Source organism: Elgaria multicarinata, chromosome 20 (genome assembly GCF_023053635.1).
Source record: "Elgaria multicarinata webbii isolate HBS135686 ecotype San Diego chromosome 20, rElgMul1.1.pri, whole genome shotgun sequence".
NCBI lineage: Eukaryota > Metazoa > Chordata > Lepidosauria > Squamata > Anguidae > Elgaria > Elgaria multicarinata.
This window is the reverse complement of record NC_086190.1, coordinates 14,701,510-14,720,000: the sequence shown is the minus strand read 5'-3', so window position 1 is coordinate 14,720,000 and position 18,491 is coordinate 14,701,510. Positions and strand designations below refer to the sequence as shown.

Here is an 18,491-nt window from a genome sequence, read left to right as displayed (position 1 = left end):
GGGGAGAGTTTCAGCTGCAGAAACTGCTGCTTTACCGCTCTGCGCCACACGAGGTGTTCGCGTGTTCGCACCGTGTTCAAAGTGCCTCCCTTAAGGCTCAGTTTAGGCCATAAGAACATAAGAAGACCAAGGGTCCATCTAGTCCAGCACTCTGTTCACACAGTGGCCATTGATGGTGCTATATAAATAAATAAATAAATAAATAAATAAATAAATAAATAAATAATAATAATAACAACAAAGCAGGACATGGTGCAACAGCGCCCTCCCACCCATGTTCCCCTGCAACTAGTGCACACAGGCTTGCTACCTCGAATACTATCCTTGGTATTTCTCCCAGTCCCCTTTTGCCTTCGATCCCACCCACCGTTGGAATGTAGCCTTTGAAAGCTTCGAAATTGGACCAAGCAGTCGGATTGAAAGAGATTTAATGCCCCTCCGGCATATTCCAATATTTTATCGAAGTGGAGAGGCAGTTTACCATTACTCCTATCAGTGGCTTTTGGGTTGGTGCGGGCACGTCCTTATCAGGGGGAGTTGAGGAGAAGGTCAGTAACCGCAGGCAGGTTCTGAGTTCCAGTCTTCCCCTGCAATGGAAGACCACTTCTGATTTTCACCAGCTGCGTTGGAGTATTCTGGGACACATCTTCAGTTCAGGTGTGGCCAGGGTGAGGCCCAGCTGGGCTGGTTCATGTCCTAGAACAAGGGTGAATAGACTTCAGGCTTGCAAGTTCTGCTTAACTTTTTTTAGCAAAACCCCAAGGTGCACCAGCTGGAGACAGGTCTGAAATCTTGAGTTGGGGAGGCAGAACCAGTGGTGGATTGGGGGGGCAGGGTGAAGCCCATGATCTCCTGCACCCCGTGAGCTAACCCGCCTATACAAATACAGTTACACATCTGCGTTACTAGAGATCAGGAATGCTAACACAGAACTGGAGAAAGACATCTGCTTAAAGACAACTGATTAATAGGCACAATTTTACAGGCGAGGAATACTGAAGCTGGGATGTCAGCAATGAATACGAGGGACAACGTGGCACAATTATATAATATGCAGCAATTTAAGTATTGCAAAGTTGACAGCTGGGAAGGTCCCAAAACTTGTTGATTGATCTGTTGTCACCCTAAAATATGCTCCGTAATCCTCGGTTATTTGCTCCTGTTCTGAAACATGGGCCAGACATACGTGTACTTTACACCGCGTTGGCACGTTTATTCGTTTTATAATGTTGGTTTTATTGTAGCTTTGGTTGTATCTTTAGCATTACTGTAAGACACCTAGAAAAAATTATTTTGAGGCTTTTGAATTAAATAAATAAATAGCAGGCAACTTGTCCTGCGAAGGTAGAAATTTTTGAAAACTACTATCACTGGAAAACCGGGTGTAATGTACTGTACAGAAGTAGAGGCCATTTTTCAGACAATGAAGGGCAGTGGTCTCTTCTTCACACAATGCATCATGAACTTGCGGAATTCACTGCTACATGATGGCCGTAAGCTAACGTGGCTTTAAATGCAGATTGGACACATTTTTATGGCAGCTGCAATGGTGATATGGAGTGTCTAGGTTCAAAGGCAGAAATGCCACTGAATACCAGTTTTTAGGGAGGAATAGGGGAGGGCTATTGCCTTCCATGCCTGCAGGGTTGATAAAAATCAGTGATTTAAAAAAAATATAATTGTGGGGAGCAGGGTTGGTCTGGATTGATTAACGCAGAATGCCACGATGGGATATTTTTATTTCCTTTGTAAGATTACGTGACACAGGTTAGTTACCTGTTAATCTCTATTGTTTTGGTGGTGAGGACATTTCTTAGCTGAGCCAAATTAATATCATTTTAAGAATTCCCACACTTTTCAGCTGCTCGGGGAATGAGCGGTGGCAGTACTTTCGCAGTCCAATTTGGACGAGGGAAGGGGATATTGTTACGTTCGGCTGGGACTGAGTTCTTAAGCAGCCCTTAGGGATATGGGAGTCTATGTAGGAGGAGAATTAGACCATTTCATGCTCCTATGCATGGAGCCGGGGGTTGAACTCGACGGCCTTATAGGTCCCTTCCAACTCTACTATTCTATGATTCTATGAGCGTCATCAGACGGGGAGGGGGGGATTGTGATTCCCTACCGTCACTGCTCCACTCCTGTCCCATGATACTTCCTCTTTCTTCCGAGAGAAGAACGAGTAAGTAAACAAAGACCACGTGGCCCATTCAGGGGCCGTTTTTATTGCGCCACTTTTCCTGCACGCAGCAGGAAATGGCGGCACATTCAGGTTTTTTTTTTAAAAAAAAAAGTCAGATTGAAAGCGGTCCGTTTTGTGACGGAAAACAGACTAGAAGGAGCAGGATGTGGACGTCGTTTAAAGGACGCACGAACATCCGCAAGTGCGCAGTAGTGAGTATGCGATAAAAAGCTAGTCTGATGACGCTTTATAATAATTCACCCTTTCATACAAAGAGATGGCTGACCCCCAGATATGCGCAGCCTGAAGGTCTGCCTAGCCTTGATAGGTGTTTTAAGACAGGCAACATCCCAAATAATTCTGAGGATGCCTTTTATGGAATCAAAAGTGTGCTGGCCTGGTAGGCTAAGATATCCAGCTTTCATGTTGTGCAGAGTTTGTCCCTCAGAGGGGATTTTTCTGGCCCTTTCACTTTGCTTCTCAATTGATGTAGCGTTCCTAGTGTCAAAAGGACCAATTTCGAGTTATAAAACCGGCGGCACCCACTGCTGAGTTGGAATAGATTTGGCCAGCTGGTTATAGGAGGGAAGTCGTTTTCCAACAAATCCCGCCACATATTAAAGCCACTGAGGGTTTTCTTGGCTGAGAGAGCTTTTTGTGTCGGTGTAGATGTAGCCCAAGTGAAATCCAGAAAAGGACCCGGATAGGGGCAGTTCCCCAAAATAAAACACTCTTTTCAAGTCCCTGCGCCACTTCATCTTCCAGGTGCCTCTCGGGCAGATCTGATGGAGCGCCAAAATATATACGGTTGATGTGATGTTGTCTCTTTCTGATGTTATATATGGAAATCCAATATAAGCTGTAACGTGACTCCGTAACTTTCCCTCTTGTTGCTGCTGTGGGCAGGAAATGAATTGTTGCTCCCAACCTTGCTGTGGATGGATTGATTTGGCTACCAAGTTATTGATGTGTGTGTGTGTGTGTGTGTGTGAGAGAGAGAGAGAGAGAGAGAATTCTGTATAATGTGTGTGTGAGTGGTGTGTATATAAAAAAAACCCAGGGGCTGTCTACACGTGGCTGTGGATCTGCGCCCTGTTAGTTAGATGATGTGGCGCTTCGGCCATGTAATGTCTCTCCATGGGCAATCTGGGGCCAGCCCGGGGGCGGAGCCTGGTGGATGGCGAGCAGCGATTGGTCGCCTTCCACCAGGAAGAGGGCGGCACCCCGATGGCCATCCAGAAACCCCGCGCTCCCTCCTCGGCATAGGGATCACCCAACGCTGCCTCGGGAGAAGGAAAGCATAGGGTTGAGGAGGGAGGCGGCGTCCGGTGGCAAATTCCGTAATTTAAATATGTCCCGTGCGAAGAAGTCCTCCTTCAGAATAACGGACACAGAATAACGGGCTCAAGTTAAAGGAAGCCAGATTCCAGCTGGGCATCAGGAAAAACTTCCTGACTGTTAGAGCAGGACGACAATGGAACCAGTGACCTAGGGAGGTTGTGGGCTCTCTCACACTAGAGGCCTTCAAGAGGCAGCTGGGCAACCATCTGTCAGGGATGCTTTAGGGTGGATTCCTGCATTGAGCAGGGGGTTGGACTGGATGGCCTTGTAGGCCCCTTCCAACTCTGCTATTCTATGATTCTATGATTGTTCTATCTTTTCGGAGCCAGTCATGTTGTAGTGTCCGGTCTGCACTGATGTTAACGCTATTCCCGATTTATCTGCAAGCCAGAGTTTGCAACCAGGTTTAGAGGCTGGCGTGCAAACCCTGGCTAAAGCTCACCAGGGTTAGCGTTAACTTCTGTCTCGCTATAACGGAAGAGCGGAGGGGATTCTTTCACGGTGTGCGGTACGGGAGGAAACGTGTGAGCCAGTGGCATGATCCCCGCCTCCTAACCATGGTTGAGGAATGTTACGTCTGCACCAGGCCTTAGAGGTAGCGTATCATTGCCGACGGATTCATTTCAGCCGAAACCCCAGATTCATTTGAAAACCCTTTTTGACTTGTCACCTGCGGGGACCGACGGTTTTCACGCCTGGTGGTGTGAGGGTGTGTGTGCTCTTAATCCCGGGTTTGCAGCTGAGAGACGGGTCCAGCCACGGAGCGCCTGACGGCTGCGGAGATGTACGGGTTAAGCCGGCAAGGTGGCCGCGGCTCATAAATTAACCAGGGACCTGCCCCTTCCCCAGATACAAAAGTGAGCTATTGAACAGGGCTGGCAGGACGACTTGTTGAGCCGCGTGGATGCTGTGCTGTCTCCCGCAGTGGGAAACTAATTGGCGAGGGAGCAGCTGCGTCCCAGCTTTCGGGGTGGGGTGGGGGGGAGCAGAGCCCAACCAATTAAGAACTCAGGGGAGACTTTGCAGTGCAAATCAACCCCCCTCCCACCTTCCCATTTTCCAGTTGCTCGCTTTTTCCGGTCCCTGTGTGTGTGTGTGTGTGTGTGTGTCCTTAACTTTTCTCCACTCACGCTTTTCACTTCGAAGCCCTGTTCTTTATTTCCGTTCCCGTGTCTCCCTGTTTTCCACCCTTTTTTCTAAAAAACGTCTCTTCCTTTGTTCTGTCTTCGAGCCGGTTGAACCGGTGATATCCTATTTATTTATTTGACGTATTTCCAAGCTGCCTTTTCAGGGCAGGAGTCCTTCTAAGGCGGCTTGCAACGGGCTCGTATTGCGACGCTGCGTTGTGGGTGGAGGGTACAAAGGATTCTTCCTTCCAGGGCATGGGTAGGCATGATTGGGCACCAGCCGAGGGCCCGCACCTCAGCAGGGGCCCACTGGCAAGAGCGCCCTGGAGCTGCTCTTCCTCTTCACTATGGCAAACCTGTTTGTTCCAATGCTTCCCTGACCCAGTGGTGGTGACGGTGAGACGGACAAGCAGGAAATGCCACGGCCCTCTTGCGCAGTGGCTTTCTGCCTTCCAAGCAAGCGAGTGGGACCAGAGATGAGAAAGAGGGTGAGGAGCGATGGCGATGAAAAGGCAGGCTCACTGAGGGAGGGGATCTGGGCTAAGGGCCCTCCGAAACCTGGAGCCAGTGTTGTTTATGTCTTCATTCCCTGAGCCGTTCCATCCATCTGTGGCATCAGATTGCCACCATGTACGTTCTAGGTTGACATGGGCCAAGTTTAGACGACTTGGCCCAAGACACTCTGAACTGTGATGTCCTCACCACATCAGGCAACCGGCATGCTCCTTTGCACTGTGATCAGTATGGCTTTGCTTCCTTTCCTCTGGGTTGGGATTTCTAATTTCTTGCACAACTCCGTCCCTAAATCACCTCTCTTTCTCTCTCTCTCTCTCTCTTTCTATCTCTCTGCCAATTCACATGACAGTTTCTGAAATGAAAGGATCCCCCTGAAGTAACTTTTGGCCGTCTGCATTCAAATGTAATTAAACCAACATTGCTGGGGCTATGTCTTTTGAGGTTTCCTGTGGCCTAACATCAGGCCCTTCTCCCAAAATGTTGGTGATCGTTTTCTCTCTGAGGCCGTCCCTCGGCCATTGTCAAGATCAGGGCTGCGTTAACCATCCCACTACGTACTCTACCAAGTGGGACCCAATCCCCAAGGGCCTTTTCCCCCTGGCGTAACTTTCTAGAGTTTCCCAGCGTGGCACGTGGAAGTAAAAGGAAAAAATGTTGCATAGAACCAGGAAGGAACATTGGTTGTTTCATGAACGTAGCAAACTGCCGTATACTGGGTCAAGACCCTTTGTCCATCTACTTCAGTATTGTCTATTCAGCCTCCCAAGATCTCAGGCTAAGATCTTTCCCATCAAGTGATAAAAAAGCCTTGTTAATATATGCAGGCAGGTCTGGGTTAGGGTTAGGGCAGAGCCCACTATATGGACACCTGCCTGCCCACAGCTGTGCCACCCATCACAGCTCAGTTGTGCTGCGGTAGCTAACAATTCAGCCAGCGGCCGCCATTTTGTTTTCCCCACAACGCCCCAGATGTTGTCTCAGTCGAGGGCTGCGGTTTGCAACGTGGTGCCCATGGTGCGCTTCTCAGTGCCTGCCAGACTTCCTGCCCCAGCTGATTTTATTTTATTAAGAGATATGTTTACCTACTTTCTTACTGGGAGCCTGACGTGCTGCAAAGGTATCTCCTCTCTGTTTGGCTTCAAAATTGTGATTGTGTGTTTTGCAGCTCAGAGTCCACCTTTGCCTTGTAATTATGTTCTCGGGTGAGTTACTCTTCTTTTGCTCTCACTAGTTGGCCTTCTGAGAAATGAGTATTTTGTGACCAGGCAAGCAAACTCCATGGTAGCCATTTTGTGAGAGCTCTCATGGCAGCGACCATTCCCAATCCCCCCCAATGCCCTGGACCAATGCAGCATCCAAGTTATTGTGAGGGAAAACAGATTTTTGGATGCTGAGCCCTTAATCCTATCATGCTGTGAATTAAGCCCCTCCCCAGGAAACTGGGTCGGGGCACCAACATAGGAGAAAGAGGTCCATCGGAGAGGGCATTTTGCGAAGTTTCCTAGAACCCAGACCTGACTTTGCATCAAGTGATGCACGTTAAAATGTCCTGAAGAAGAAGAAGAAGAAGATGATGATGATATACTGGGACAGAACAATTCATATGTACAAAACAATGCCCTGCAACCAATCAGTCATAACAGTTACAGGCAAAAAAGCAAAACACACTTACCTCATTGACGTAGCAATACTTAATGACAAAAATGTTGTGGAAAAGAGAAAAATATACCCCACTGGCTGTGGAAGTTAAAGAACTATGGCAACAGGAAAAGTCACAATTATTCCGTCAGCCACATCAATCACTGGCATCACATCAAAAAAACTATACAGAAAACCTTCAGAAACTGGGCCTACCAAAATACATCCACACCAACATCCAGAAAGCAGTCCTACTTGAAACATGCTCAATTGTCAGGAAATTCCTGAATCAGTAAAAGGCAGCAGGACCTGGCAAAGCCCGTTGTGTCTGTCTGCAAGAACCGCGACGAGCGAGAAAAGAGATGGTGATTCTTGGAAAACAGCCCAGCGCTGAACCAGAGAAATGTACAGTAGTTGCCATGCTTAGCTGCTAATTCTTAAGATAACCAAAATCAAGTGGATGTTCTCCAGGGAACAGTGAGTACAGTAGATGCTTGCCTGCGTATGCGGCCGCCTGAGAAAATCGTGTATAAACACCTCCCTCCCTCCCTCGCGAGGTAGGCACATGCTTTGCAGCAATTCGCTCTTGTGCCTCCTTATTCCGCAGAATAAACGTTGTTCGACCCACGCAAGGAGGAGAGACCCACACTCTCCTCCTTGTGTGCTGAATCGGACTTGGTACACCAGGGAACGAGCTATTTTTGCAACATGATGTTGATGGCAAGATCCTTTTACCGCACGTACGGAGAGAGAATCTCACCTTGTAGTGACTCTTCCACCGCCGGCACGTAAATGTGTACTTTCCTTCTTGCACAGACCCTATTTCCGCCCATTTTTTCTCCACTTTCTCTTCCCCCCCCAACCATTATTTTGTGGGATGGGTGTGTCTGTGCCCCCCTCCCTTTGCTGCCCCTCGCTCTGTCTTTGAGCTCCTCGGGAAGAAGACAATTTGAAGACTTTCCGCCCGGCGCTCAGCCGAGAGGTTCTTTCCCCCTCAAGCCAATCAATGGCAGCCTTTTCGGCCCCGGCGGGGCTCAGCAAACACGAGATCAATAAGTTATTAGCACCATTCTGTCAGCTGTAATGTGGAGATTGATCGGGGCTGGGGCTCTTGCACGCCGCTTGGCACTTCCCCGGCCTGATAAAGATGACAGATTAAGGGAATAAGAAAAAGGAATTAAGGAGTCTGGCTGTCAAAGCCTGTCACGGGCCGGTGGGGGCTGAATGAGCGCGAGTCGGACGCTGGAGTGACGCGGAGGGCACGGCTCCTCCTGGCAGCTCCCTGGGAAACGGCTGTCTTTTAGCGGCCGCCTTCAGAAGCGGCGCGGAAAGGCCGAGGCCTTGACAAAACGAAATGGCGATGGTCGCCATGGCATTGTCAGGCCCGGTATCGGAGGATGCATCAGCTCGCCGGCGTAGGCCTCGCACGTCGCCATGGAGACCGAGTTGGTACAGGCCGGGTTTCCTGTCAGGCGGCCTTCTCCAAGCTCTTGCCCTCCAGCTGTGATGGGACTGCAACTCCCAGCATGCATGCTGGGAGTTGCAGTCCCAACACAGCTGGAGGGCAACCCTTGGAGAAGGCCGCTGTACAGCAAGGTTGAGAGCTACTGTTTCACTCTCTAGGTCACAAGAACATAAGAACCGCGCCCGTCAGACCCAGGGTCCATCTAGTCCCACATTGGCCTGGTTCAGACAACACGCTAAACCACGCTGCTTTAACCACAAAATGGATAATGGAATGCGTTAAGGTCAATGCATTCCGTTAACCATTTTGTGGTTAAACAGCGTGGTTTAGCGTGGTGGCTGAACCAGGCTGTTCTGTTCACACGGTGGCCAACCAGCTGCCCGCAGGAAACCCACAAGCTGGTCATGAGTGCATCAGCAACTTCCCACCCATGTTCCCCAGCAACTCAAAGGAAACCAAGGAATCGTGAGGAGATGGCAGAAGGGGTCATCGTCCCTGCTAATCAAAAAGTCCTGGGGCTTCATCCCTGCAAGTCCTGGGTCCACTACTACACTATGTACCAGTGATCGTGTGGATCTGTAAACATATGTGGGCTTACAAACTGTGATCACAAGGCTGATGTGGCACTTGAGGGGGGGTGCTACGGGGGACGCTCCATCCTTCCCTGGAAGGCACTCCGAAATTATGAGAGAAACAGAGATGAGCCCGTTCCAACTGCCTTGGATTAAACAAACTTATAAACATTTGAGACTCAGGAAGTTTTCAGTCATCATCTTTGAGTGAATGTTGAGATTCCAACTGCCTTGATTTATTTATAAACTCTTGACCCTGCAGAAATGAGTTAGTGTTGAAACGCGTCTGGCCAAACAGACGTGGTCTTCTCTCTCTGTTACTTTCATCTTAGTTTTTCTTGGCTTTATTGCAGAGAGTGGCAGCTTCTGGCCTTCCAGATGTTTTGGCTTGCAACTCCCATCTGCCCTACCCAGCGTAGCCAATGATGAGGGATGCTAAAACATCTGGAGGACCACACGTTCCCACCCCACACTTTATTGCTTCTTGGAACATACCGGGAGGAATTCAGGTGCCCCATGGGGTTGGGATGAAAGAGTAAGAATCCTTTATACCAAGAGTACCCACTGTTCTTGGGCCCTTGGGCACATTTGGGAGTTTGAGAAACTGTTGTGGGCACCACCACAAAATGGCTCCCATGGAGGTTGTGGCTAGTAACGTATCGGCAGCCGTTTGGGCCTGGCTAGTCCAAAGGCAGAGCAGGGGGTGGGAAGAGAAATAGCGAGGCTAGAGGATGGGATGGAGGAGGAAATAGCAAGGTTAGAGGGAAGGGAAAGAGAGAGGCTTGGAGGGAGGCGAATTAGCGAAAGACAGAGGTAGGAAGAGAAATCGCAATGCTAGAGGCTGGGAGTGGAGAGAAACAGGAAGATTAAAGGGATGAGTGCAAGAGGAAGGGCAAGGCTAGAAAGGGAGAGAAAGAAGGCTAGGAATAGGGAAAGGCAAGAGAGAGGGCAAGGCTAGAGGCTAGAAAGGGAGAGAAAGAAGGCTAGGGATAGGGAAAGGAGAGAGAGGGCAAGGCTAGAGGCTAGAAAGGGAGAAAAAGAAGGCTAGGGATAGGGAAAGGAGAGAGAGGGCAAGGCTAGAGGCTAGAAAGGGAGAAAAATAAGGCTAGGGATAGGGAAAGGAGAGAGAGGGCAAGGCTAGAGGCTAGAAAGGGAGAGAAAGAAGAAGGATACGGATAGGGAAAGGAGAGAGAGGGCAAGGCTAGAGGCTAGAAAGGGAGAGAAAGAAGGCTAGGTATAGGGAAAGGAGAGAGAGGGCAAGGCTAGAGGCTAGAAAGGGAGAGAAAGAAGGCTAGGGATAGGGAAAGGAGAGAGAGGGCAAGGCTAGAGGCTAGAAAGGGAGAGAAAGAAGAAGGCTAGGGAAAGGAGAAAGAGGGCAAGGCTAGGAGTGGAGAGAGAGAAAGGTCTGTGTGGACGGAAGAAGATTTAGTGGGAGCAGGAAGCAATTCTTTCCTGATCAGCAGCAGGTTCAGGACCAAGAAGGAGACCCTAGTGTCCTTACGTGTTTCAAGTTTTTTTAAAAAAAATAAGAATAAATTTTTGAAGGCGGCAGGGAGCAGAGAGCTTTGCAGTGGCCATCGGCGGGCCCAGTGGGTGCCCGGGACGCCTGCTTTTGCCGTTCGCCCGCCACGCCGAGTAACGAAACAGGTCCGTTGTAAGCCGCCTTGGGAAGGCTCCTGCCCTGAAACCCGGCCTTGTAATATTTAAAATAAAGGAATAATAAGATTTGACATCTGGGGCGGGGAGCCAAATTGTTGTCCTAACCAGCATTTGAAGCAAGTTTGCAAACCCCGGTTGAGGCGGGGGGGGGGGCCGGAAAGGTGTTCATCACAGCTTGCACGGCGTTGGCATCGGTGGTCTCTGTAACGTAGCCCACAGCTGCCCCATAAAACCAACTGGCATAGGAGAGAATCCCACTCTCACCCCTCCAGATGCACGTGCGCGCACAGCCTGCGCGTCAAGCCTGGGTTTCTCCCTTCATCGCACAGAGGAACGTCTCCCCTTGTTTTCCATACTATGAATTTTTACCACCTTTTTATGGTGTAGCACATGCCGTAAAAATGAATCTGACAGGGCACATCTTTGTGGCTCTCCTCGTAACAGCCTTATTACAGGCGAGCGTCGGGAAAGGCGGTGCAGTGACCCGTCCCCTGCCTCCGCCGGGTTCTTTCGAGGGACGTATCCTGACGCTGCTCATGCAATTAAACGAAGCCTTTGGAGTCTAATTGCTGGGGCTTCCTCCCTTGAGGTTGTCTTTGGCATCACAACAGGCCTTTCTCCTGAAATGTTGATGATCGTAGCCATCATTATCAAGATCAGGGCGGCACTAACCTTCCCGCTAAGTGCTCTACTGAATAGCTCCCAAGCCCAGTTGGGCATTTCCCCCTGGTTTAGCTATCTAGAGCGGCGGTGGGTGACCCCATGGCGCATGTGCCCACCCCTGTGCTGCAGAAATTCGTGTTGCGGATTCGTCACCGAAAATCGGCGCAGAAACTGCTATGGAATGCTAGAATGCACGTCCAGTTCTGGGCTCCACAATTCAAGAAGGACGCAGACAAGCTGGAGCGTGTTCAGAGGATGATCAGGGGTCTGGAAACAAAGCCCTATGAGGAGAGACTGAAAGAACTGGGCAGGTTTAGCCTGGAGAAGAGAAGATTGAGGGGAGACATGAGAGCACTCTTCAAATACTTAAAAGGTGGTCACACAGAGCAGGGCCAGGATCTCTTCTCGATCCTCCCTGAGTGCAGGACACGGAATAACGGGCTCAAGTTAAAGGAAGTCAGATTCCAGCTGGACATCAGGAAAAACTTCCTGATTGTTAGAGCAGTACGACAATGGAACCACTTACCTAGGGAGGTGGTGGGCTCTCCCACACTAGAGGCCTTCAAGAGGCAGCTGGACAGCAATGCTTTAGGGTGGATTCCTGCATTGAGCAGGGGGTTGGACTCGATGGCCTTATAGGCCCCTTCCAACTCTGCTATTCTATGATTGGCTAAATCTAGCTTGTTTTCAAGCTAAATTGGACCGTTCTAGCGATCTGTAGTGGTTCCCCCTGGAAATGTGGCAGTTTGAGGTGTACGAGTGCGCGTTGGCGCTGCAGTCCCAGCAAAAATAGCTCTCTTCACACATGGTATTGCATTTAAAAATCAAAAAGACAGGCAGCACAGCGAACTATACATTTAACGTAGTGTGACGGTAGCCCTGTACTCGCTGCAAAAATGGTACAGCCAGTAAAACCAGTGGAGTTAACCTCGGCAGGCAAGTTGGTATATCCAGAAAGAGGCTGTTTAAAAAAAAGGTGGGGGGGAATGAGTGCATATCTGTAAATCAACCCTGATGTGGAATTGTTACACTGGCATCCCTCCAGAAGTAGTGTCCACGTCAAACTTCAATGCGGGAACTTTAAAGAAAATCTGTGCCAAGAAAAATAATAATGAAGTTCTAGAGCAGCCTTTTGCAGTCTAGTGCCCTCTAAATGTTTTGGACTACCATTCCCATAACCCCTGACCATTGGCAAAGCTGGCTGGGGCTGAGGGGAGTTGTAGTCCGACGCATCTGGAAGACACCAGGCTGGGGAACAGCTGATCTACAGCAACCCTGAGCAAGCGTTCCCATCGCTAAAGAAGTCTTCTGTGTCACTGGAAAGTTTGCATGTTCCTGTACCGGCAGAGGTTGGTCAATAAAGATAACATTTCATCTGTTTAGTGATGTCTTTGGCAATCCCTGTGTATTCAGAGCTCCTCAGAGGCGTCTTTGGTGGGAACACAAGGCAGGACCTTCTCGGTGGTTGCTCCCAGGCTTTGGAACTCCCTGATGCAGGAAGCTAGATTGGCTTCCTCTCTCCTCCTTGCTCTGGGATGCAAACACATTTTTATTCAAACAGGCCTGGATGGTGTCTTTTAAATTGGCTAGTGCTGCTTAGCCTCATCGGGGAGATCATTCCATAATTGGGGGGCCACCACCGAAAAGGCCCTCTCCCTTGTTGCCATCCTCCGAGCTTCCCTCGGAGTAGGCACTCGGAGGAGGACCTTGGATGTTGAGCTCAGTATACGGGTAGGTTTGTTGTGATTTTAATTGTGCCTTTAATTAACTGTTTGAATATCGGTTTGATGATTGTTGAGCGCCATTTTTGGCTGGAAAGGCAGAATATAAATCATTTTTAAAAATAAGTTTTGGATCATGGCAATACCGCATGCTACGTACTCGCTGTCCCCTGCAAAAGAAGGAGGCTGGTGTGTGTTTTTAAAACATGTGTTGGTTCACAACCACTTGGAAAATACGCACAGAGCTGTGTGGACGTCACACTAAAATAAACGCATTCTGTGCCCAGGCAAGTGAAATCCCATACCAGGAAAAAAACTCAGTTCTGCATCCTGGATAAATGATCCCAATTGAGCAAATTTACATAAGTGAGCTCGCCTAAATTTTATTCCCTTAAAAAGAAAGATGATTACGTCTGATGTGTTTTTTGGCTTTGTTGGTCGCGGGGAAGAGCGAAGAGGTACGCAGGGCCACACAACTTCTACAAACTTTATTCAGCCACCTTTTTTTTTTGCATTCTGAGATTCCATTGGCCACGAGGACTAGAAACTTGGCTTTTATTTTAAATGAAATCTTCAGGAAACCGAATCCTGCACCCGGATCTGAGCTTTACTTTCCCGTGCCCTTGCACGGTTCTCAGTCTAGATCCAAATAGGGTACTTGTTCATTGTTGCTTTTCGTGGGCTGCGAGCGGGTTGCGGCCTCTTTTACAAGCCTTTTTCCTTCTTTTTTTGGATGGATGAGAATTTGATGCTTGCAAGATGACAAGCCGCCTCTTCTCTCCTGCCGCTATTCAACAACACCCACTTTTCCAGTCCCCTCCCCGGCGTTATTACGGGAGGATATTGATTTTTAAATCTGTACGGGAGGGGGGTGGGTGGCGGAAGATGCTGTAATTGTATATTAGATATTTTGCGTCGGCTTGCTAGGACGGCAGAAATAGAGGCAGAGTGCTTTCCGCACAGTCTAGAGAAGAGCGGATTGCCGGAGGTTTTGAGATCACCAAGAAGATGGGGGTGGAGTGGGGAGAGACCAGACTGCGAAGGAAGGAAGATTGAAGAGCCGCCTGCTTGTGTGTGTAGGGGGTGATCCCTCCCTCCCTCCCTCTTTCTCCCCCACTACCACCCGCCAAGATCCCAGCTGTTTTGCATCAGGGTATGAAAAAGCGAGGACACGCCCGGGGGAACGAAAGGCAGCCGATCAAATGATGCAGTTCAGTAAGGATATAAACTAGATTCCCCCACCCCCCAAAAAAAAATTACGGCTGGAAACGGTGGCCATTGATCAGCGCGGGGAAGGGGTCGCCGTGTCCCTTGGGGGGGGGGGGCTGCATGATTAGGAAAGAATATCGTGAGCGCTCAAGACGGGTTCGCCCTCCGCCTCCCGCGCAGCTGGGTTTTGTGCGCACGCAAAATGCCCCCAAACTCTCCGGATAAAAGGAGGGGGGAGGGGGGGAGAGAGAGAGAGAGAGAATCTGCCTTTTTATCTAATTCCCTTTTCGTCATTCCTTCTCCCCCCCCCCCTTCGTTTCTTCCAGATGAAGTTTTAGGTAAAAGAAGAGCGTGTTCGCCTAACAGCAACAGTGAGTGCCCCCTCGAAAGCAAGAAATCCCGAAGTGAGTCCCCTAAAGGTAGGAGCCTTTTTAAAAATAATAATAATAATTAAATCCCTTCCAGCTTCTGAAGTGTGGGATGGTTGACGTTTGTGGTGGGGAAAACTCAGGCGTTGGAGAGGGGGGGCGGGAGAGTCAGGGCGGGGGGGGGGGGTTGGGGAAGCAGGCAGGATGTTTGAGGCTCTCTGCCCAGTCGCCTTTTCAAAAGCCTTCCTTTCTCAGGCTATGCGCAGCGTCGTTTAATTACAATTACTCTTCATTTAGGCTGACCCTCGTCCGTTCCCCCCCCCCCCCCGGCTTCCCTCTGCCCCCACCTCCCCTGGCCCTGCTCTGTAAGATCTGGGAAAGTTTTCTGCTTTTGAATACCAGATGGGAGCTTCGTTCTATAATGTTTTGCATCTGCTCCTTTTCTTGCATAATAGTTAAGATTAGCCGCGTTTCCTTCCGGGGCATTGGTTTCCTTTCCCCTTCTCCTCCCACCCACAACCCAAGTTTGGCTTTTTAAAAGTAAAGCATTTTTCTACTCTGGTCGGAATACAAAGAACTGTTTTTAGTCAAGGGCAGGGTCTCGGACACGGTCCCTGGGCTTTGATCCCCTCGCGTTTCGCCTTTGATCCTCAGGTCCGTGCCGTATTGCCAGCCACGCTCGAACGCATGTGTGGTTCAAAAGCAGCTTGCCTGATGGTGTATGAATGGGGGTGGGGGAGTGTGGCACAGGCGGCCCCCCCGCAGGGCCAGCTCCTGCGCAGGAGGCCGAAAGACCAACCCAAACCGAGGCCCTCTTGGCCACGCAGAACGCGTCATGCGGCGATCCTGACGACCGGATGGTTTCGAACTCGGTGCTTTGTTTCTGCGCTCCCCTCCGCTCGAGTTGATAAACCAAACTCAACCCTTCCTTACGGCCGGCGTCGGAAAAGGAGGTTATGTGGGTTGCGTGGTATGGGGCTGGCGTGGAACGCAGGGGTGGAAGATGCTGGATTGTGCTGCGTTTAAAGGCTGAAGAAACCACTGGGGGTGAGAAAGGGCGGGGGGTCACAGCTGAAAAGGTCTTGTACCAGGTCAGATGGTCCGTTTAACCCAGCGTGGCCCGCTCTGAGGAAGAACAAGGAAGCGTCTTGTGGCACTTGGAAGACAAACACGTTTGATTCATGGCATGAGCGTTCGTGGACTAGAGCCCACTTTGTCAGATGGGAGGCCATGGTGCAGGGATCGAAGGCCCGCCTGGCGCTTTTTTACTCACAGGGTCGCTGACATCATCCGCTGCCCTCCTCAGACTTCTCTGCTTCCTCTGAGCTTAGCTGCAATCCTCACAGTAGGATGAATTTGGTCAGCCACTAGGTAGAGTTGTAAACCAAGCGTTTTTGGGGGGCTTTGCCTACAGTAGGCAATTGAGCGTGTTCAGAGGAGGGCAACCAGGATGATCAGGGGTCTGGAAACAAAGCCCTATGAGGAGAGACTGAAACAACTGGGCAGGTTTAGCCTGGAGAAGAGAAGACGGAGGGGAGACATGAGAGCACTCTTCAAATACTTGAAAGGTTGCCACACAGAGGAGGGCCAGGATCTCTTTTCGATCCTCCCAGAGTGCAGGATATGGAATAACGGGCTCAAGTTACAGGAAGTCAGATTCCGGCTGGACATCAGGAAAAACTTCCTGACTGTTAGAGCAGTATGACAATGGAACCAGTGACCTAGGGAGGTTGTGGGCTTTCCCACCCTAGAGGCAGCTGGACAAGCATCTGTCAGGGATGCTTTAGGGTGGATTCCTGCATTGAGCAAGGGGTTGGACTCGATGGCCTTATAGGCCCCTTCCGACTCTACTATTCTGTGATTCTACGAGTCCCATTAGCTTTCCGAAAGCCCTTTTCCAGCTGGTTTGTGGATATGGGTCACCTCCACTGCCTGCAATTTTGGACCCCCCTGGGGTGGGTATGGCTACTGGCACTGTCGTGATGAGCACTTGTACTTCAAAAGGGACCACCGTGCCACTGGATTGCACAAGGGATGCCATCCACGGAAACCCATGCCGTAATGAAAAAGTGTTAAACCTTGAAGGTGTTTCAAACCCTTCGCTGGTTTTGCCAGGGTGGTGTAGTGGCTAAAGTGATGGACTGGGAGACAGGAGATCTGGGTTCTAGTCCCCGCTCAGCCTTGAAACTCACTGGCTGACTTTGGGCCGGTCACAGCCTCTCATCCCAGCCTACCTCACAGGGTTGTTGTTGTGAGGATAAAATGGAGAGGAGGAGGATTATGTACACCGCCTTGGGTTCCTTGGAGGAAAAAAGGCAGGATAGAAATGCAATAATAAATAAAATACATCTCTCTGGAAGCCGGGAAGCCCTCTAGCAGAGCTTGGAGGTCGCTGGAGCTGTTTTTACTCTTCTTCTGTTGGGGACGTTCAGTTTCTTGTTATCCTGCATTGAGCAGGCAGTTGGATGTATGGAAAACAAGCCCTATATAGAAAGGTCGAAGGAACTGGGTATGTTTAGCCTGGAGAGTGGACATGACAGCCCTCTTTGGATACCAGAGGAGCTGTCACATAGAGGAAGGCAAAGTCTGCTTCTGTAGTGCTGCACAACAGGGCAGGAGTAGATCTAATGGCCTTAAGCTACAGGAGGGTAGATTTTGGCTGAACATTAGGAGGGACGTCTTGATGATAAGAGCATCTTGACCATGGAATTCGCCCCACCAAGAGGGCTGAAAACACGCTGGAGCTTTCCTAGCAGAAATCAGAGAGCCTTCTCTTGGGGCTGTGCTAGCTCTGGGTATCTTGCACCGAACAGTTGGTTGGACTAGATGTCCTCAAGGTTCCCCGCAAGCATAGGATCCTATAAAAAGCGATAATCCCGTATACACTGGCTCGAACTCCTTGGAAAAACAAAACCCGGTTTTGCTCCGATACGAAGCCGCTTTCAGTATTTCATCGAAAGGTTGGGGTATCCATGTAGGACATTAAATAACGAGATAGGTCAGCCTTCTGCCATGTGTCGGACTGCAACTCCCATTGGCCGCGCTGGCTGAGAAGGATGGGAGTTGCAGTCCAACATAGCTGGAGTGAGCCAGGCTGGGTAAAGCTGAAGAAGAAGATGGTTCTTTCAAAGTTCAAACTAGTCAGCAATCAATAATTGATTGCTTAACCGGCCTTTGGGTTGAGTGGGGCCCGTGCAGCCGAAAAAGTTTGCTTGAGCAGCTGCTGTGCAAATAGTAAACAACACCCCAAACCCTCTGATGCCGTCCTTCTTCTCTGCCCTGCCTGCGGGCCCCGGGATTCTCCTCTGAGCTAGGAAAGTCGCGTCCCCCTCCCTGCCTTCCGCCTCACTCGCCTTTGGCCTTTTTCATGTGCAAGGTCATCTCACGAAATCCTACCCATCTCATATACAGGTGCCTGTGCACAAAAGTGTTCTTGTTTTAGCCCTGTACTTCCTCATAGAATCATAGAATCATAGAATAGCAGAGTTGGAGAGGGCCTACAAGGCCATCGAGTCCAACCCCCTGCTCAATGCAGGAATCCACCCTAAAGCATCCCTGACAGATGCTTGTCCAGCTGCCTCTTGAAGGCCTCTAGTGTGGGAGAGCCCACAACCTCACCAGGCAACTGATTCCATTGTCGTACTGCTTTAACAGTCAGAAAGTTTTTCCTGATGTCCAGATGGAATCTGGCTTCCTTTAACTTGGGCCCGTTATTCCGTGTCCTGCACTCTGGGAGGATCGAGAAGAGATCCTGGCCCTCCTCTGTGACAACCTTTCAAGTCTTTGAAGAGTGCTCTCATGTCTCCCCTCCATCTTCTCTTCTCCAGGCTAAACCTGCCCAGTTCTTTCAGTCTCTCTTCATAGGGCTTTGTTTCCAGACCCCTTGACCAGCCTAGAGATGACTCCTGGTCATTTTGAAGAGGCAGAGGGACGTTTGTGGGGCGGGGAGTGGGGGTGAATCCAGAACACCCCCCCTCTCTATCCACTCTCCTTTCCCTTCTTCCTGCTCAGCCTTCTTGCAGCTTGGTAG

At 50.0% G+C, this 18,491-nt stretch overlaps 1 protein-coding gene across 8 annotated transcripts in view; it reads left to right on the top strand.

Moving 5' to 3' along the window:
- The window catches only part of SAMD11 (sterile alpha motif domain containing 11), a 273,793-nt gene that overhangs the window by 198,204 nt on the left and 57,098 nt on the right, over positions 1 to 18,491 (top strand). For all 8 annotated transcript variants that reach the window (XM_063145111.1, XM_063145108.1, XM_063145107.1 and 5 more), the window contains one exon: positions 14,420 to 14,512. In XM_063145111.1, the coding sequence (XP_063001181.1) occupies positions 14,420 to 14,512 (93 nt within the window). The remainder of the gene's footprint in view (positions 1 to 14,419; positions 14,513 to 18,491) is intronic.